Source organism: Gopherus flavomarginatus, chromosome 6 (assembly GCF_025201925.1).
Source record: "Gopherus flavomarginatus isolate rGopFla2 chromosome 6, rGopFla2.mat.asm, whole genome shotgun sequence".
NCBI classification, from domain to species: Eukaryota; Metazoa; Chordata; order Testudines; family Testudinidae; genus Gopherus; species Gopherus flavomarginatus.
The window spans coordinates 86,138,726-86,158,685 of record NC_066622.1 but is presented as its reverse complement, the minus strand read 5'-3'; the positions used below and the strand labels follow the sequence as shown (position 1 = coordinate 86,158,685).

Sequence of the window (19,960 nt, the reverse complement as noted above, 5' to 3'; positions counted from 1 at the left end):
ATAGTGCTTCCTCTGTGCCCTTGGCCTAGAAAATTCTTTTGGGGATAAATTAGGGATTTTAATAATACTGTGGTAATAGGACTTAGTGGAATCTGGGTTGCAAGTCGCTTCACTCAATTTCTCTGTTGTTTTGCCCATTTGGAAGTTAGCGAAATAGACAAAATCTGAAGTAGTTAGGACACTTTCCTTTCATTTATGAATTCCAGGAGGCGAAGCAGCAAAGAGCAGAATAGAACAGAACAAAAACAGACTGTAATCCTCATATTCAATGTGGGTGCTTCTTGGAACAATGTTTGTGTGCCAGCTGGTATTTAGTTCATTAGCCAAGTTGTCATAATTGAAGGTATTGACATATCAGAGAAGTTTAATATAAAAAAATCATGGCTTCATTATAATTGCATATAAAATAAATCTCTGCTTTCCTGTTTGTGATTTTTATTATATTTGTTTTGTTGGAAAGAAAAATAGGAGAAAAATTATAGGTATTTTTAAACAGTTAATACAGAGCAGTCATTTGCAGCTCTCAGCTCCAGCATCACTGACCAAAAGATATCTCAACCATTATGCAGATGAACTGAGTTCACTTGTATTCTATAATCCTATTGGCAAAAATACTGCAAATATTGATAGAAAGTCCTAATTTGCTCTAACTGAAGTTAATATAGCCCAGATGGAAATATTGACTTGAAAATGTTATGTGACCATTTGATAAATTGTAAATCAGTATGTCTACATGAGTCTCAAGTGTCTTTTGTACACAATTTAAATATTCTTCAATCTGTCATCTAAAAATGACATGACCATGTAATAAATATTGCTTGTTTTTAAAAACATATATTTAGCTTTTTTCTTTTTTTAATAAACTGTAACGTTATATTTAAAAGTATTAATGTGCATTTTTTTTCTTTTGCAGACATTACTGTAGATGGGCAGCAAAGAGACGTTGTTATAATCGTGATCTGGAGCAAGATGAAGCATTTATTCCAGCCGGGGAGTCATTAAAGGATCTTATTGACCAGTCACAGAGTTCTGGCAGTGGATCAGGACTACCTCTGTTGGTAAGCCAAAGTCTTAGATTTACTTTACTGTTCTCCTGAATGCTGAAATGGTAAAACTACATTTAAATATATTTTAATTCTTGAAGTATATTAAAAATCCACATTTGCATATTCTTACAATTAAGAAACACATATATACAAATAGACATTTTAACCCCCCTATACAGTTACCTATTAGAATTATAATATGCGACAAAGATAAAATAAAATCTGGGTCCATTTCACTTTTTCATTCTTGTGTGGAGTAGTGAAGAATATACAGCTAAGAAACTATTTTTAATGTTTTAAACACGTTGTCTTGCATAGATAAGATTGACATTTGTATCACTAATGCACTCAAAGAAATACCCACAGCTACATTGTACTCTGTTTGTTAAGTTTGTGGTTTATAAATTAATTTTCAAAACTTACATCTTTGACTAATTCAGTATACCAGTCCTACATCCTCCCATTTTTCTGTGATGCCCGTAACATTTGTTGTGTCAGTGACTCTGATGTATCTTTGTTCTGATACGTCTTTGTAAATCCATGTGTCATCACTAGGACCCTACCAAATTCAAGGTCCATTTTGGTCAATTTCATGGTCATAGGAATTTAAAAATTATAATTGTCATGATTTCAGTTACTTAAATCTGAAATTTCATGATGTTGTAATTATAGGGGTCCTGACTCAAAAAAGGAGTTAGGGGTGAGGTTGCAAGGTTATTATTGGGTACTGCTACCCTTACTTCTATGCTGCTGCTGGTTGTGTCATAGCCCTCAGAACTGGGCAGCTGGAAAGTGATGGCTGCTGGCCAGGAGCCCAGCTCTGAAGACAGAAGTAAGATAGGCTGTATGGTATTGCCGCCCTTACTTCTGAACTGCTGCTGGCGGGGCTCTGCCTTCAGAGCTGGTCACCCGGCCAACAGCCACCACTCTCTGGCGGCCCAGCTCTGAAGGCAGCGTAGAAGTAGGGGTGGCAATAAAGTGACACTTCTGCCACTCTTCAACCAAAATAACCTTGTGACTCCCCCTGAAACTTCTTTTTGGGTCAGGACTCCCAATTTGAGAAATGCTGGTCTCACCTATGAAATCTGTGTGATATAGGGTAAAAGCATACAAAAGACCAGATTTCACGATCCATTACAAGTTTTTCATGGCCATGAATTTGCTAGGGCCCTAGCCATCACTACACTGACCATATATGCATTTCACTCAACGTCACCTCTGAAGACCTTGGTCTTTGCTTTTTACTCACTCTATATTGCAGATATCCCAGATTTCCAGCAGAAAGCTCCTGCCTGCTTTCTCCCATATACAGCGACACACAACATCACCTCATTCACAAATCCCAGTAGCTCCTCATTTGTTTTAGGATCCAGATCCAGAATTACCCTCAGGTTTTTTTAATAGTCTCCATGTACTTCAAGCAGCTAACTTCATAGATCTTCTCTTTCTATGAGTATGTGTCAGTGTGGATCCCACTGTAGGTTTGCACGTACCCTGTGCATGTGAGGTTAGATGATTTTTTTTAATAACCATGTCCATCCAAGCTGCACATGCACCCTGTGCCACCTCCTGTTCCCTGCAAGGGTATAGAGGGCAGAGTTGCTGCAGCCCTCTATCAGTTCCCTCTTACCACCCGTTGCAGCAGGACAGAACCCTGTCAGCCTGCTTTTTTTTTTTTTGTGATCTTCAAGCTAATCACCTTGTCTGGTTATATGAAGAAATCTATCTTCAGTCTCATCTTCATTTATTTTTTAATTTGAATGTTCCTAAAAACAAAACCAAAAGAACAACCCTACATCCGCTCCTGTACAGTGGGGCAAGATGCCTCATGCCAACCTCCCTGGCAGACTCTAAACCCACAGAGTTTAAATCCTGCCCAACCTGCAATGTACTCAGTGCCTTGGTTGATGAGCATAACAGCAGCCTTTCCTGTCTCAAGGAGAGTCCCATCACTGATTAGTATTTAGTGCGCATATCCTTTTTAAAGACTCAAAAATAGAAGGACTCACGGCTGAAACTACACCAACTCAAGCAATTTATGAGCATCACCTCAGATCCAGAGAAGACATCCTCCTCCAAAGAAGATGTCTTTAGTGGGTGCCATCCGAAGAAGCACCATACTCCAGTGGCCAGCAGCAAAAGAAAAAAAAAACATGAAAATGGACACCTGTTACCCCAGCATTGAAACCTTTGGCACCAGCTGCTGCTACACCAGAACCAACAATTGTTTTGTCACTAATAGCGACATGCTTGGCACCAATGCCTCTGGCACTAATAATATTCACACCATCTCACCAACACAAGAGCATGACCAAAAGGCAGGGCCAAGTGGAGATCAAACACTGAGAAGTATTGCTCAGGGAGGTGTGATGAGACATCGGTCTTCCATGGACAGTGTCTAAGTCATCTGCTAAGGGAGTAGCATGGGGTAAACTGGCACCTGCATCAATTTCAAGACTAAGACCTGCCCTTACAGAGCCATCAAGATCCTCTCTGGGGACATCATTAGTGCCAGCACAGCACCAGGGCTGAGACATTACCCCATGGCACCCCCATTTGACGAGTATTTCTCTTCTTCTCCATTCCCAGATTTCTCCTTCATGTTGAGCAGCAATGCCTCTTCTCTACTTCCTGAGAGTAAACCTAGAGCTGATGCCAGAGATCCATCTTGCAGGGCACAACACCACAAAAGAGACATAGGTGGCACTGGGCTAACCAGCTATAAATGAGCCCCAGTACCCTTATGCCATGCCACCTTAGCCTTACTGGTACTAGAGCCTGACCTGGTACCCAGGAGCTGTACAATACCAGGGATCCTCAGTCTCCACCTAAAGAGTAGTCATTCTCACCTGATGAGGCAGTCATACCAGCTCCTGCCTTGACAGTTGATGACTTTTAAGCATCTCCGAGCTCCTTTGGTGGAGACCCTGAATGTCAAAATGACAGTCATACAAGAGAAATCTTGTCAACTTTTTGACATTTTGACCGCATCAAATCTGGCAAGAATTGTTCTCCCCATAAATGAGGGAATGCGATAGCCAAGGGTCTCTGGCAAACCCCTGCTACCATCCAGTCCATTGCAGAACAGGTGAACTGTAGGACTAGCAGGTGCCTCTAAAAAATTCAAATACTTTTATTCCCATCCAAACCCGGGATCATTGGTAGTTGCAGTAATTCAGGAAAAATCAAAATCGACAAAAGGCACACCTAAGAACGAGGATATTCAGGAACAAAGCCTACTCGTCCACTTTAGTGTAACTCCATGTGGCCAGCTCCTGGACTTTCACCAGGTACAATTTTCTGAAGTGGGAAAGGGTTGGTTCCCTTCCTGGTGAAAGTACTGCAGGACTCTGGAGTGTGTATAGATCTCAAAGAAGGTCAAAATGTTTACCAGTACAGCCCTAAAGACAGCCTGGGTTACCTCCAGCATGGCCTTAAGGTTAATGACCATGGCTGTAACCAGGAGGCTGTTTGCATCTGCCATGGGGAAGTTGAGGACAGCATACAAGACCTCTTTTTCAATGTTATGGAACTCTTCAGCAAAAGAACTCAGGAAGCACAGTGATTCTTGAGGGATTCAAGGGCTCGTCTCAACACAGTAGGCTCACCCATATTCTCAGGACAGATAGCCAGAATACCTGTCATGGAAACAATTGTGAAACTCAAGGAGACTCCAGTCATCTGCCTCCACTGTCACACACTCTGTCTCATCATCCAAACAGTAGATTTGATGGGAAAGTCAAAGCCAGTCTTCAGTCTTGGATATAGTAGCCCTTGGCTAGCCCCTTTATTTGTCACATCTTCTGCCCACCCACTCTCCTTCCCTATCCCTCTCCAGGGATCCTTCACATGAGAGTCTATTACAAAGAGAAATGGCCTCGTTCCTTCATTGAAGGGCTGGTCTATATTACCATGGTAAATCGATCCAAGTTACACTACTTCAGTTACGTGAATAACGTAACTGAAGTCGACGTAGCTAGATCTACTCAGCACAGTGTTTACACTGCACTGTATTGATGGGAGATGCTCTCCTGTCGACTTCCTTTACACTTCTCTGGGAGGTGGAGTACACAAATTGATGGGAAAGCGCTGTCCCATTGATTTAGCATGTCTTAACCAGACCTGCTAAATCTATACCGCTGCATCGATTGCAGCAGTACCAATTTAGCTAGTAGTGTAGACATGCCTAAGATCCATAGACGATTCTCAAGAATATAGGGAAAGAGGCTTCTAGCCATGATATTTCATTATGCCAAGGAAGAAGGGTCTTCATCCTATTTTAAACTTGAAGAGACTGAACAGCTACACACACCGCCTCAGATTCAGGATGGTATCACTTGCCTCTGTTATTCCATTTCTTCAGGCTCAAGCATGGTTTGTGGCTTTCAAATTGCAAGGTATGTACCTCCTTATATCTATCCATGTAGCCTGCAGGAAGTACTCAAAATTCAAAGTGGGACTATATCATTACCTGTACAAGATAAAGCTGCTTGGGCCCTCTACAGCACTGGCCCACCTGAAAATGCAAGGCTTTCATGTCTCTCTCTGCTTGGATCACTGGTTGATGAGAGGCAGATCACGGCAGGAGTCAGTGAACGTGACACTGCCTGGTAGACTTTACCTGTTGCCCCTCCAACTCTGTGTAAGAACCTGCAAGAGTAGAACCTGGCACCATGGGGTTCCAGACCACCAACACTTCAACATCACCACTGGAGGCTCAGACTGGGTTTCTGCTGGGGGATCATGTGACACTAGACACTGCAGGAAGTACTGTCCAGTGGGGCCTGAGTGACTGCTCCAGAAGTCCACTGATTGGCCAGTGCTGGTATCTATACAAGAAAGCCATCACAGGGAGCTGTCTGAGTAACAACGCATTGTTTCTTCATTGTTTCCACTCAGACCTTGCCTTGCTGTGAAATCCAGACTCTGGCTCCTGACCCTTGCTTAATCCCGATTCTACTACTTGCCTTCTGTCTACAACTCAATGCTTGACTATGACTTCTGCTTGGCCCCAGCTCTATTATTTGTCTCCTGACTGCAGCTTGATAACTGACCTGTGCACACAGGCTGCCCATGGCCCTGACTGTTTTTAGACCCTTTTTGCCCCCCATACTGCATCCAACCCCATAGAAGATGAATGGGGTGGACCACCCTCTGACCAGAGGTTCCCTGAGGATTCGGGACCTGCAAGACCAAGTCACCTGTCCGCAGGTAGAGAATCTTGCACTACAGTCCCAAACTACGCAGTTTGTAACCAAGGCACAGTGGGCACAGTCACTAAGCCCAGGTGAAGCAGCTTGCTGTCAAAGCACAGACCTTATGCAAACAGCTAGCAAGCAGCTATACTCGGTTGCTCTTCCTGCTCTACCTCCAAACTTATCCCACAGATTAGTCAGCCTTGTCACTGGCACAGTGTTTGATTGAGCTTCCCCGCTGTTGGAGCAGAACAGCCCAGTGCTCTCCAACTGAGATGCCTTCATGCTGCCCCCTGGAAGGTTTGTCAGAGGCAGGAGCTGGCCACCACCTACACCACTTACTTCACATGGCTTTCTGCTGATATTGAATGGTATGAGGCAGCCCATTTTAGACCAGTTCCAGTGAGGACTCAATGAAGTGGTAAAAGATGATCTAGCCCATGCTGAAAACCCCACCCGTCTAGAGGCCCTTATTGACCTTGCCTTGTGCATCTGCTCGGCTGCACAAGTTGAAGGAGGAGAGAAGGAGCTGCCTGATGCCCCCACATTTTATCTAGTATGCAGAAACCTGTAGAACTGAGTCCTGAACTCATGCAGGTCGACCTGGTTCACTGATTCCTGACCCTGGAGGAGAAAGAACATCAATGGCAGTTGAATCTCTGTTTTTACTGTGGGGAGCCAGGTCACACCCTTGCCTACTGTCCTGCTTGGAAAATGGACCAGCCCAGGCCCGGTAGGGGGATACAACCTCGGCATCACCAGAGCTCTGTGCTCTGGAATCACCCTGAAACCTTTTGAGTGGAACCTGACCCTAGAACCATGGCATCTCCCTCCATTTCCAGTTGCCACTGTAACTGGGGGGGCTTGGAACTGTTGAGATGGATTCCCCTGCAACTGACACTTTGGGACTGCTGCCAACTTTATAGACCTTAAGGCACGTCAAACACTCCAGATCCCTTTCCAGCCAAAATCTACGCTAGACCCGGTGGAGATGATTTATAGGCTGCTACTGTCATCAGGACCGGTGATCCAAGAGACCATCCCCTTACAGGCCATAGTGGAGTGGCACTGGGAAATAATATGTTTAGATGTGATCCACTCTCCATTCTTTTCAGTAATTCTTGACATTCTTTTGTTGGGGCTGCATGACCCTTGTATTTCCCAGTGGTGGAGGAACATAAGCTTCTCCTCCAAATATTGCCAGAAAGCTTGCCTCCATCAAATTCACCAGGCCCCAGGATACCCAAGTCCTAGGCCCCAGCATAAGATAAGACTCTTGGAAGTGAGACCCCAGACAGCAGGAGCTAACCAGAACGAGGCAGATCTAGACCAGACCCCCGACAAATTCTAAGACTACCTGGATGTGTTTGAAGGGAAAAACACAGGTTCACTGCCCCCAAAATGAGGACTATCAGTGTCCAATAGACCTACAACTCGGGGCAGAGCTGTCCTAAAGTTGCATGTACACCATTTCTGAACCAGAGCTCAAGGCACTACAAAGGTATAGCCAGGAAAATCTTTCAAAGAGCATCATTCAGCAAATCATCTCTCCAGCAGGAGCACCAGTCCTTCTAATGCGAAAAAAGGATGATTCACTATCATAGAAATCAGGGATGGCCAACCCGCGGCATGTTAGTCGCATGTGGCTCTTTTACCGTTAAACTTTCATAGCCCGCTCCCCAGCCCTCCCATTCTCTGCCTACCGGACAGGCGAGGAGGGGGGAAACTTGGGGGTTTTGCCCTGCAGCAGGATAGTGGGGCTTGGGGCTTCTGCTCAGCAGGGAGGGGTGTCTTTGGGCTTCAGCCCCATGGGGCACGCCTACCAGCACTTGAGGCTTTAGCGAGAATGGGGCTGAAGCCCCAACTGGTGCCTCCCGCATGGCTGAAGCCCTGAGACCCCTCTCCCTGCGGGGCTGAAACCCCAAGCCCCACCAACCCACCTCTCATGGGGCTGAAGCCCTGGCAGGCGCACCCCAACTCTTGAACTTCTGAAGATTGTCCTGTGTGGCTTGGAGGGTCAGTAAGTTTGACACCCTCCCCCGCCGATAGAATCATAGGCTAATAGGGGACCACAAGGATCATCTAGTTTAACCTCTGCAGCATTGCAGGATTTGTTGTATCTAAACCATCCAAGACAGATAGTTCTTCTTCAAGTGATTGCTTATGTCCATTCCATTGTTGGTGGAGCCCTCTGGAGTGGCACGTGTATGCACTGTTATAAGGGGCGCTGCCGGCTCCTCCTCCCTCAGTTCCTTCTTGTCACCAATGACAGTGCTGGAACATCTCCTTGCCTTAGGAAACTTTCCTTCTCATCTGTGCCTAGTTGTGAATCTCTTGTGTATAGTTTATTAGTTCCCTTAGTGCATAAGTTAGAAATAGTCCCCTACCTTACTTAGCCTAGGGATGGGGCATGCCCCGATCCCCAGGCTTCAAGCCTTGTAACTGCTGCAAAAACTTATGCCAGTCAGTGATCCCCATCAAAGTTTTCTGAAGTGTTTGGGGGAGAGACGCGTGAGCGACAATTTGTAAAAGTTTCAAGCTGCGACCAAAAAGGAGCATGGCATTTGACTTAGAGTGCTCCTTATGGAGTTGGCCCTTGCACCTGCCTCAGAGCCAGCTATATCAGACTCGGGTCCAAGCACCGCAGCATTGGTGTGAAGTGTGCCACCGGCACCATCATCCGACCAGCACTGATCCCCATCCCCAGTACCAGCTAAAAAGCAAAGAAAGGCCAGGAGAGGATGTTCTCCTGCATCCCATAAAGGGAAGGAGAGAGCCGGGGGAGAGCAAAGACCCGCATGGGGCAGCTCCTCTCCTTCAGACAGTGGCCAGTCTCCAGCATCTCTTGGGCTGTTGAACCCCCTTAGAGTCCCACTCACCACCCCGGGAAGTGGCAGAGGTACTTGGCACCTAGCAGTGCCATCCATGCTGGAGGCTTTCAGTCCATATTGTCCCTGCTGGTGCCACTTACGTCGGTTAGTGAGGTTCCCCATGCAAGGGGTAAACCCACTGTGGGACCTCTCCAGCAGTCCCCATTGGTGCGGCACCGCTCCCCAATGCAGGGGGTGCCCCGCCAACGCTCACCTGAGCAGTGTCACCAGCCCCTGGGTATGGGTTGGCTTACCTGTCAGAGTTCCCAGCATCATTCCCTGGACTCTAGGCAGCATTCCCCAGGATCCTAGCATTGATCACGGCTGTCTGGCGGAGACCTGTGGAGGTACATTGCCAGTCCCCAGAGTCCCAGCACCAGTCCCCAGAGCGGTTGAATTGATCTTCAAACTTGTGGCACCACTCTGGAGAGCCAAGATGCCCGTCTCTGGAGTCGTGACACTGGTGTCTAATTTGCCACTATGGATCCCAACGGGTACTTGAATGATCTCCTGAGCTAAGACCTTGATCCTCTCACTCCCAGTTCACGGAGCTGCACCACTCTCAAAGCATGAAGCATTGATCACTGTGGTACTGTTACCATTCCGCTGAATGCCGCTGTGACTGGCAGCATTGCAGCACTGAGAGCCGCCTTCCCTGTACAGGTTCACCGGTGGAGACCTGCAGAGAGGTCTGACAGGAACGGGGCAGACAGCTGGCATCAGTACCGTCCTGGTTCCCCTGGCGAGTCTATCCCTCTTCAGGCTCAGAGAGTGAAGAGAAGGATCTGCCTGCAGGCTAAGGCCACTCACCGGGGCATCGGCATTCCCAACGGGTCCACCAGTGGCCGCATGGCCCTAGGTTCAGTGGCTCCCTAGCAACTGTGGAACCCCTGGGAGTTTCCTCAACCATCGCAGGGACATCTGAGGAATGGTTGATGATAGTCTCCCGCCTGCTCCCCTGGCGGAGGCTACTGAGTTAGCAGACCCACCTATACCCGCCTTCTCATCCTCTTTGCCTGATGAGGCAATAGCAGGACCTTCCTACATAGGTTCACCAGGAGCTTATAAAGAGGGTGGCATCTAACCTGGGTTTGGAGGCCGAGCAATTGGCAGAACCCTCTGACCCCGTTTGATGTTTTAAGTGCAGCAGCCCCCTCCAAAGTGGCATTGTCCATCCATGAAGGAGTGATAAGATTCATAGACTTTAGGGTCAGAAGGGACCAATGTGATCGTCTAGTCTGACCTCCTGCACAAAGCAGGCCACAGAATCCTACCCATCCACTTCTATAACAAACCCCTAACCTATGTCCGAGTTATTGAAGTCTTCAAATTGTGGTTTGAAGACCTCAAGCTGCAGAGAATCCACCAGCAAGTGACCCATGCCCCACGCTGTGGAGGAAGGCGAAAAACCTCCAGGGCCTCTGCCAATCTGCCCTGGAGGAAAATTCCTTCCCAACCCCAAATATGGCCATCAGCTAAACCCTGAGCATGTGGGCAAGACTCACCAGCTAGCAGTCAGAAAAGAATTGTCTGCAGTAACTCAGATCCCATCCCATCCAACATCCCATCACCGACCACTGGGCATACTTACCTGCTGGTAATCAAAGATCGATTGCCAAAATTAAGCTATCCCATCATGCCATCCCTTCCATAAACTTATCAAGCTTAGTCTTAAAGCCAGATATGTCTTTTGCCCCCACTACTCCCCTTGGAAGGCTGTTCCAGAACTTCACTCCTCTAATGATTAGAAACCTTCATCTAATTTCAAGTCTAAACTTCCTAGTGTCCAGTTTATACCCATTTGTTCTTGTGTCCACATTGGTACTAAGCTTAAATAATACCTCTCCCTCCCTAATATTAATCCCTCTGATATATTTATAAAGAAAAAGCATGTCCCCCCTCAGCCTTCTTTTGGTTAGACTAAACAAGCCAAGCTCTTTGAGTCTCCTTTCATATGACAAGTTTTCCATTCCTCGGATCATCCTAGTAGCCTGTCTCTGAACCTGTTCCAGTTTGAATTCATCCTTCTTAAACATGGGAGACCAGAATTGCACACAGTATTCCAGGTGAGGTCTCACCAGTGCCTTATATAACGGTACTAACACCTCCTTATCTTTGCTGGAAATACCTCGCCTGATGCATCCTAAAACCGCATTAGCTTTTTTAACAGCCATATCACATTGGCGGGTCATAGTCATCCTGTGATCAACCAATACTCCAAGGTCCTTCTCCTCTTCTGTTGCTTCCAACTGATGTGTCCCCAATGTATATCTAAAATTCTTATTATTAATCCCTAAGTGCATGACCTTGTACTTTTCACTATTAAATTTCATCCTATTACTATTACTCCAGTTTACAAGGTCATCCAGATCTTCCTGTATGATGTCCCAGTCCTACTCCGTGTTAGCAATACCCCTCAGCTTTGTGTCATCCGCAAACTTTATTAGCACATTCCTGCTTTTTGTGCCAAGGTCAGTAATAAAAAGGTTAAATAAGATTGGTCCCAAAACCGATCCTTGAAGAACTCCACTAGTAACCTCCTTCCAGCCTGACAGTTCACCCCTCAGTACGGCCCGTTGTAGTCTCCCCTTTAACCAGTTCCTTATCCACCTTTCATTTTTCATATTGATCACCATCTTTTCCAATTTGACTAATAATTCCCCATGTGGAACCGCGTCAAATGCCTTACTGAAATTGAGGTAAATTAGGTCTACTGCATTTCCTTTGTCTAAATAATCTGTCACCTTCTCAAAGAAGATCAGCTTGGTTTGGCACGATCTACCTTTTGTAAAACCATGTTGTAATTTGTCCCAATTACCATTGACCTCAATGTCCTTAACTACTTTCTCATTCAAAATTTTTTCCAAGACCCTATATACTGCAGATGTCAAACTAAAGGCCTATAGTTACTCGGATCACTTTTTTCCCTTTCTTAAAGATAGGAACTATGTTAGCAATTCTCCAGTCGTACGGTACAACCCCTGAGTTTACCGATTCATTAAAAATTCTTGCTAATGGGCTTGCAATTTCATGCACCAGTTCCTTTAATATTCTTGGATGAAGATTGTCTGGGCCCTCCGATTTGTCTCATTAAGCTGTTCAAGTTTGGCTTCTACCTCAGATGTGGTAATATCCACCTCCATATCCTCATTCCTGTTTGTCATCCTTCCATTATCCCTAAGCTCCTCATTAGCCTTATTAAAGACTGAGGCAAAGTACTTATTTAGATATTGGGCCATGCCTAGGTTATCCTTAACCTCCTTTCCATCCTCAGTGTTTAGCGGTCCCACTTCTTCTTTCTTCGTTTTCTTCTTGTTTATATGGCTATAGAACCTTTTACTATTGGTTTTAATTCCCTTTGCAAGGACCAACTCTGCTTGGCTTTTAGCCTCTCTCACTTTATCCCTACATGTTCTGACCTCACTAAGGTAGCTTTCCTTGCTAATCCCACCCCTCTTCCACTCCTTGTAGGCTTTCTGCTTTTTCTTAATCACCTCTCTGAGATGCTTGCTCATCCAGCTTGGCCTACAACTCCTGCCTGTGGTTTTTTTCCCCTTTCTTGGGATGCAGGCTTCCCATAGTTTCTGCAGCTGCGACTTAAAGTAATTCCAGGCCTCCTCCACATTTAGATCCACAAGTTCTTCAATCCAATCCACTTCCCTAACTAATTTCCTTAATTCTTTAAAGTTAGCCCTCAAGAAGTCAAAAACCCTAGTCCCAGATCTATTTTTGTTTATCCTTCCATCTAGTTTGAACTGAATTAGCTCATGATCACTCGAACCAACGTTGTCCCCTACAACCATTTCTTCTATGAGGTCCTCACTACTCACCAAAACCAAATCTAAAATGGCATCCCCTCTTGTTGGTTCTTCAACCACTTGGTGAAGAAATCCATCTGCTATCAGAAAAATCTGAGCCCTATTATTCTTGCTAGCACTTGTCTTCCAGTCTATATCTGGGAAGTTAGTCTCCCATGATCACACATTTCCCATTAGTATTTACTTCATTAAAAACATTGAAGAGGTCTCTATCCATATCCAAATCAGATCCCGGCGGTCTGTAGCACACCCCAAGCACTATCTCAGGGGAGGCTTTAGGTAGCTTTCTTTCCCAGTGTGATTTTTTGCCCTGACAGGCTCTGTCTTGTCCATTCCATCACTTCTTATTTCTTTACAGTTAACCTCCTCATTGATGTACAATGCTACTCCACCACCTTTGCCTTTATTTCTGTCTTTCCTAAACAGCACATAGCCTTTAATACCTGTACTCCAGTCATGACTACTATTCCACCATGTTTCTGTTATCCCTATAATATCCGGTTTCACTTCCTGCACCAGTAGCTCTAGTTCCTCCATTTTGTTCCCTAGGCTCCTCGCATTAGTGTACAGGCATCTTAATTTTTGCCATTTGGCTTCATTGACATTCTTTACCCTGTTAGGCACAAACATTCTACCACCAGCATCACCTGTTAGTCTGCTATCTACACTACCCTTCCTCCTTATGCCAATTTTTCTGTCCACGACTGTATCCCCTCTTACTTTGTTTTCTTCCCTCTCAAGGTTAAATTCCGGTGTGGAGATCTCCTGGACGTCTCCCAACCATCTACCCCAAATTCCTAGTTTAAAGCTCTCTTAATTAGTTCGGCGAGCCTCCATCCTAGAAGTCTATTTCCCTCCTTACTCAGGTGAAGTCCATCCCGAGAGAACAGTCTTCTGTCCGTAAATGCTTCCCAATGGCCGTACATCCCAAAGCCCTCCTTATAGCACCACTGCCTGAGCCATCTGTTGATCGCCATAATCTTGTTACACCTTTGTTGCCCTTCTCTAGGAACTGGCGGAATCCCACTGAAGATCACCTGAGCCTCGATTTTCTTAAGCGTCTTCCCCAGTCTGGCATGGTCTCCCCTTGATACATTCCAGAGAATATCTAGCCGTATCATTCGTTCCCACATGAAGGACAATCAGCGGATTCTTTCCCGCTCCTGCCAGGATCCTTTTCAGCCTCAGGTCCACATCTTGTATCTTAGCACCCGGCAGACAGCACACCCTTCTGTTCTCCCGATCAGCTCTAGTTACAGGCCTGTCTATTCTTCTCAGTAAGGAGTCTCCAATCACGTAGACCTGCCTTTTCCTGGTGACAGTGTGATTCTCCGGTCTATCCTCTCGATTCCTATTCACCCTTGCAATCCTCCTGGGGCTTATATTTGGTGTTGCCTCCATTGACTCCTCCCCTCCTCTTGTAGGACTATCAGCTCTTCTCTTTTTCCTTGCCCTCTCTCCTTCAGCGACCACCTGCTGTGCCCCTTCTTAATTTTCCAACTCTGCAAACCTGTTCCTGAGTTCTGTTTCTCCTTCACTGGCCCGTCTTTTCCTCTGCCTGGTTCTCTTAGTCACATGCTTCCACCGTCCACTTTCCTCCCCCAGCAGTCTCTCCTCTGAATTCTTTGGTCCTGCTTCCATCTGCACGTCTGAGCTTATCCCTTCAGCCCCCTCGTGTCTGTGCTCCATCATCTGCTCAAACCCCCTTCTAAACTCAACCAGAGTTTCCACCTGCATCTCCAGTCCTCGGATCTTTTCTTCCATCAGCTCTATCAGGCGGCACTTCATGCAGACAAAACTCTTTTCAGGTACCCCCTCCAGGATCATGTACATGCCGCACCTTTCACATCCAGTCATCCTCATTGTGTCTTTCACTGCTACCTCTATATCAGTCATAGCCTTCCCACCTAAAGCCTGGTAGTCCACGGAACACAACACAAACCCCCAGCAGGCACCAGACCACCACCCACTCCCTTACCTAGCCTGTCAGTTCCTCTGTCCTAGTCTCCCCTGCAACCTTCCCCTGTAAACTCCCTCTGAAACTCCCCTGTTTACAACTCTGTTTGCTGGCTGCTGTGTCGCTGCCTGACTGGCTGGCTACTTTTATAGGACCCCTAATCAGGTAAGCCCGGCCCCCTAAACAGGGCTCCACTGCTCTCCCAGCACACTGCGCCTAGCAGCCTCCACACACACACACACACTACACAATACAATCCACAAACTACAAAAACTGCTTCTCCAACAGAACTCCCTCTGAAACTCCCCTGTTTACAACTCTGTTTGCTGGTTGCTGTGCCGCTGCAGCTGTCTGTGCCGCTGCAGCTGTCTGTGCCGCTGCCTGACTGGCTGTTCAAGTCCTTCTGGCAAACCCCCAAATCACTTCCACCCATGTAGGGTGAGGGAAAGTATTATGTCCCTGCCAAGGAATTTGAATACCTGTATACATACCCTTCTCCAAGCTCTCTGGTGGTATTGGCAGCCAAGGAACGCGATACAGGGCCAACCGGGATCGACCCCTAAGAGTAAGAGAGTGAAGAGGCTTGATCTCTTTGGCAGAAAAATGTATTCTATGGCCAGCCTCCAGTTGAGAGTTGCCAATCATCAGGCCATTAGTTTAACATTTGGCAGTCTATGCCCAAGTTTGCAGACTCACTGCCAGAGTTCCTGGCTATTCTGGATGAGGGCAGAGCTGTGGCCAGGGCAGGCCTCCAAGCGGCTTCAAATACAGCAGACTCGGCGACCTGGACCAGGACTTTAAGCATTTCCAGGAGGCGTGCTATGATGGGTTGGATCACAGAAATCCCCTTGGGAGCTGCCAACTGATATGCCAGGACTACCTCTCCTCCTGTTTTCCTTGCCAGCTCAGGACTCCAGCACCCCGTCTTGCTGAGCCAGACACTCCCTTCTGCTCCAACAAAGACCCAGGGTCTGAATTACTTGCCCCAAGGCTGCAGGTTTACCTGAAAACAGCTCACAAAAGTGTGCTTGTCTTTAGCATTCAGATGCCCAACTCCCAATGGGATCTAAACTCAAATAAATCTGTTTTTACCCTGTATAAAGCTTATGCAGGGTAAACTCATAAATTGTTCGCCCTCTTTATCACTGATGGAAAGATATGCACAGTTGTTTGCTCCCCCAGGTATTAATACATACTCTGAGTTAATTAATAAGTAAAAAGTGATTTTATTAAATACAGAAAGTAGGATTTAAGTAGTTCCAAATAGTAACAGACTGAGCAAAGTAAGTCACCAAGCAAAATAAAATAAAATGTGCAAATCTATGTCTAATCAAACTGAATACAGATAATCTCACACTCAGAGATGCTTCAGTAAGTGGTTTTTGTTTTTTTGCTTGTTTGTTTTTCCTCAGACTGGACACCTTCCAGGTCTGGGCACAATTCTTTCCCTTAGTACAGCTCTTGTTCCAGCTTAGGTGGTAGCTAGGGATTCTTCATGATTGCGCTCCTCTCTCCCTTTCCTCTCTTCCACCCCTTTATATATCTTTTGCATAAGGCGGGAATCCTTTTGTCCCCCTCTGAGTTCCCACCCCCTCCTTCTCAATGAAAAGACACCAGGTTAAAGATGGATTCCAGTTCAGGTGACATGATCACATGTCACTGCAAGACTTCATTACCACTTGCCAGCACACACTTATACAGGAAGACTCACAGGTAAAACACACCCATCTGCAGACAGTGGTCCCAGTTAATGGCAGTTATCAAGATTCCAAACCACCATTAATGGCCCACACTTTACATAATTACAATAGGCCCTCAGAGTTATATTTCATATTTCTAGTTTCAGATACAAGAGTGTTACATATATACAAATAGAATGATCACACCCAGCAGATTATAAGCTTTGTAATGATATCTTACAAGAGACCTTTTGCATGAAGCATATCTCAGTTACATTATATTCACTAATGATTAAATTTTTATAAAACCATATAGACTGCACAACATCATACATGCGTCCTGGTTTCAGTCATAGGGCCTATTGGTGGAGGTTCAGCAGTCCATCCAGGACTTCCCCTTCAATGGCCTGGCACTGTTCGCGGAACAAACAGACAGCAGTTACATGGGCTGAAAGACTCGAGGGCTATCTTGTGCTCGCTGGGCCTTTACATGCCAGCGCCTGTGAGAAAGTGGTTCAAGCCACAGCAGTCCCACAGGCTTGGGAGCAATCCCAGACAGCCTTTCTGCAAAAAGGGCAAGGACTACAAGCACCGGCAAGGCCAACACTTGGCCTCCTCAGCTCACTCGAGCTCTACTTGCAACCAGCCGGGTACTAAGCAGGCATTTTGAGTGTGCACTCAAGGGCGACCTTGCAGTTGCAGCCTGTGTCCTGGATCCAGGGCCCCTGCTTTCTTCCAACCGCTTGTCTCCCTTCCTCCCTGCCTGGGCTCTATAACATTGGACCAGTGGGTCCTCTGCACAGTAGCAGGAGGGTATATCCTCCAATTTATTTCTACTCCCTCCCCCCCCCCCACACTCTCTCCGTATCTCTTCGGGGACCCTTCTCATGAGCATCTGCAAGCTCAGGAGCTGCAGGGCCTTGTTCCGGAGGGAGCCGTGGGGGAAGTCTCTCAGCACTTGAGGGGGAAAGGGTTTTACTCCTGCAATTTTTTTTATCCTAAAGGCCCAGAGGGGTCTACACCCCATCCTGCGTGGCCTTAGGTATCTCAAGAAGTTGAAGTCCCACGTGGCCTCCCTTGCCTCCATCATTCCTTCCCTGGATCTTGGAGACTGGTACATTGCCCTTGACTTGAAAGAGGCTTACTTTCACACATCAATATTTCATTGACACAATTCCTACGTTTCATTGTTGGGACCGCCCACAATCAATTTGCAGTGTTCCCTTTTGGCCTAGCAATGGTGCCTAGGGTATTTACGAAGTGCATGTTGGTGGTGGCAGCCTGTCTCAGATATTGGAGTATCTAGATCTACCCTAACCTCTGTGACTACCTCATCAAGGGCCACTCCAGGGTCCAGGTCTGGCGCAGCATCGAGATGTTGCGAGCCATTGTGAAGTTCTGGGCCTGTTGATAAATGAATAAAATCAACTTTGGTCTCAGTCCAAAGGATAGAGTTTATTGGAATGGTACTCGATACTACCTGAGCCAGAGCATTCCTAACAGAGGCCAGATTAAGGTCAATGTCAGATCTGATTGCCAGTGTCACTGCCCATCTGCTCACCACGGCCCGGGTCTGTCTCACATCATTGGGGCATATGACAGCATGCACGTACGTTGTCCAACCTGCTAGACTCAGGTTGTGTCCCCTCCAGAGGTGGCCGGAGTCAGACTACTTCCTAGACAAGGTCATCACAATCCCTCTGCGGATACTTACCTCTCGGCAGTGGTGGTCCGACCTGATTCTAGTATTGGAAGATGTGTCGTTCACGAGCCCGTGACCCATGGTCTCCCTGATTTCAGATGTGTCCAACCTTGGTTGAGGAGTGCATCTCAGTACACTGAGGACTCAAGGGTTATGTTCTTGAAAGGAGCTTGTGTTGCATATAAACGTCAGGGAGCTCAAAGCTGTCCACCTGGCTTGTGGCGACTTCCTTCCCCAACTGTCTGGCCGGGTGGTGAAGGTGTTGACAGTCAACCCAGCCTCTGTGTTCTGTGTCAACAGGCTGGGGGAAGCTCGATCGTCAGTGCTGTGCCAGAGGCCCTCCCTCCTTGGGATTTCTGCATCCAGCATGCAGTCCATCTGGAAGCCTCCCCCAGTGTCCAGAACATGCTGGCGGATTGCCTCATCAGGTCCTCCTTCTCTCACCACAAGTGAGGTTGTCAGAATGCTCTTCCAGAAGTGGGGAGCTCCGCAAGTGGACCTGTTCACCACCAGAGAGAACAGAAAGCGTCATCAGTTTTGTTCTCTCCAAGGCCTCGGCAGAGGCTCACTATCTGATGTCTTTCTCCTGTCCTGGTCAGAGGACCTGATGTATGCCTTCCCAACAATTCCGTTTATAAGCAAAGTCCTCTCAAAAATCACGAGGGACAAGGCACAGGTCATTATAATCATCCCAGCATTGGTTCGGCATGCGTAGAGACCTGGTTGTTGCAGCCCTGTGGCCACTTCCCAGCTGTTCGGACCTACTCTTGCAGGATCACAGTCGACTTCTGCATCTGGACCTCGCCTCTCACCGCCTCACAGCTTGGATGCTGCATGGCTGAATCCAGAGGAACAAGCCTGGTCTAGTCAGGTATAGCAGGTTCTCTTGGAGAAGCAGAAAGCCCTCCACCAGAGCAACTTACCTGGCAAGTAGGCATTTCTCTTGCTGGGCGTCAGAACGGAATATCTCCCTGGCCCAGTCATCTCTGCAGGCCATACTGGATTACCTGCTTCACTTAAAGCACCAAGGGCTCATCTTCTCTTCTATCAAGGGGCACCTGGCTGCCATATCAGCCGTATGCATCCAGGGTAGATCGGTGTTCTCGCATGAGATGTCACTCAAGTTCTTGGAAGCCCTTGGAAGACTCTTTCTGCCAATCTGGGATCCAGTTCCCCAGTGGGACCTTAATCTGGTCCTCTCCAGGCTCACGGGTCCACCCTTTGAGCCTATGGCTTCTTTTTCCCTTTCTCACTTGTCATGGAAGATTGCATTTCTTGTAGCTATTACCTAGGCGAGACGTGTCTCCAAAATTAAAGCCCTCACTTTGGAGCCCCCATACACTGTATTCTCCAAGGACATGGTCCAGGTCTAGCTGCGGCCCCATCCAGCCTTCCTGCCAAAGGTGGTGTCACACTTCCATATGAACCAGGATAATTTCCTCCTAGTGTTCTGTCCAAAGCCTCACGCGACCAATGACAAGACACGTCTGCACAGTCTAGATGCCAGGCATGTCCTGGCTTTCTACCTGGAGCACACCAAGCCCTTTCTGGTGTCTTCTTAGAGGATTTTAATTTGGATCACCGCCTGCATCCGTACTTGTTATGAGTTATCACAGGCAGTGCCTTCACCGATACTGAAGGGTCACTTGACGAGGGCTCAGTCTTCTTTGGCTGAGTTCCTGGTACACGTCCC

General features: G+C 46.9%; 1 protein-coding gene across 1 annotated transcript in view; it reads left to right on the top strand.

Annotated features, from left to right (window-relative positions):
• The window catches only part of BMPR1A (bone morphogenetic protein receptor type 1A), an 83,589-nt gene that overhangs the window by 40,811 nt on the left and 22,818 nt on the right, over positions 1 to 19,960 (top strand). The window contains exon 6 of the mRNA XM_050958604.1: positions 914 to 1,058. Within this exon, the coding sequence (XP_050814561.1) occupies positions 914 to 1,058 (145 nt within the window). The remainder of the gene's footprint in view (positions 1 to 913; positions 1,059 to 19,960) is intronic.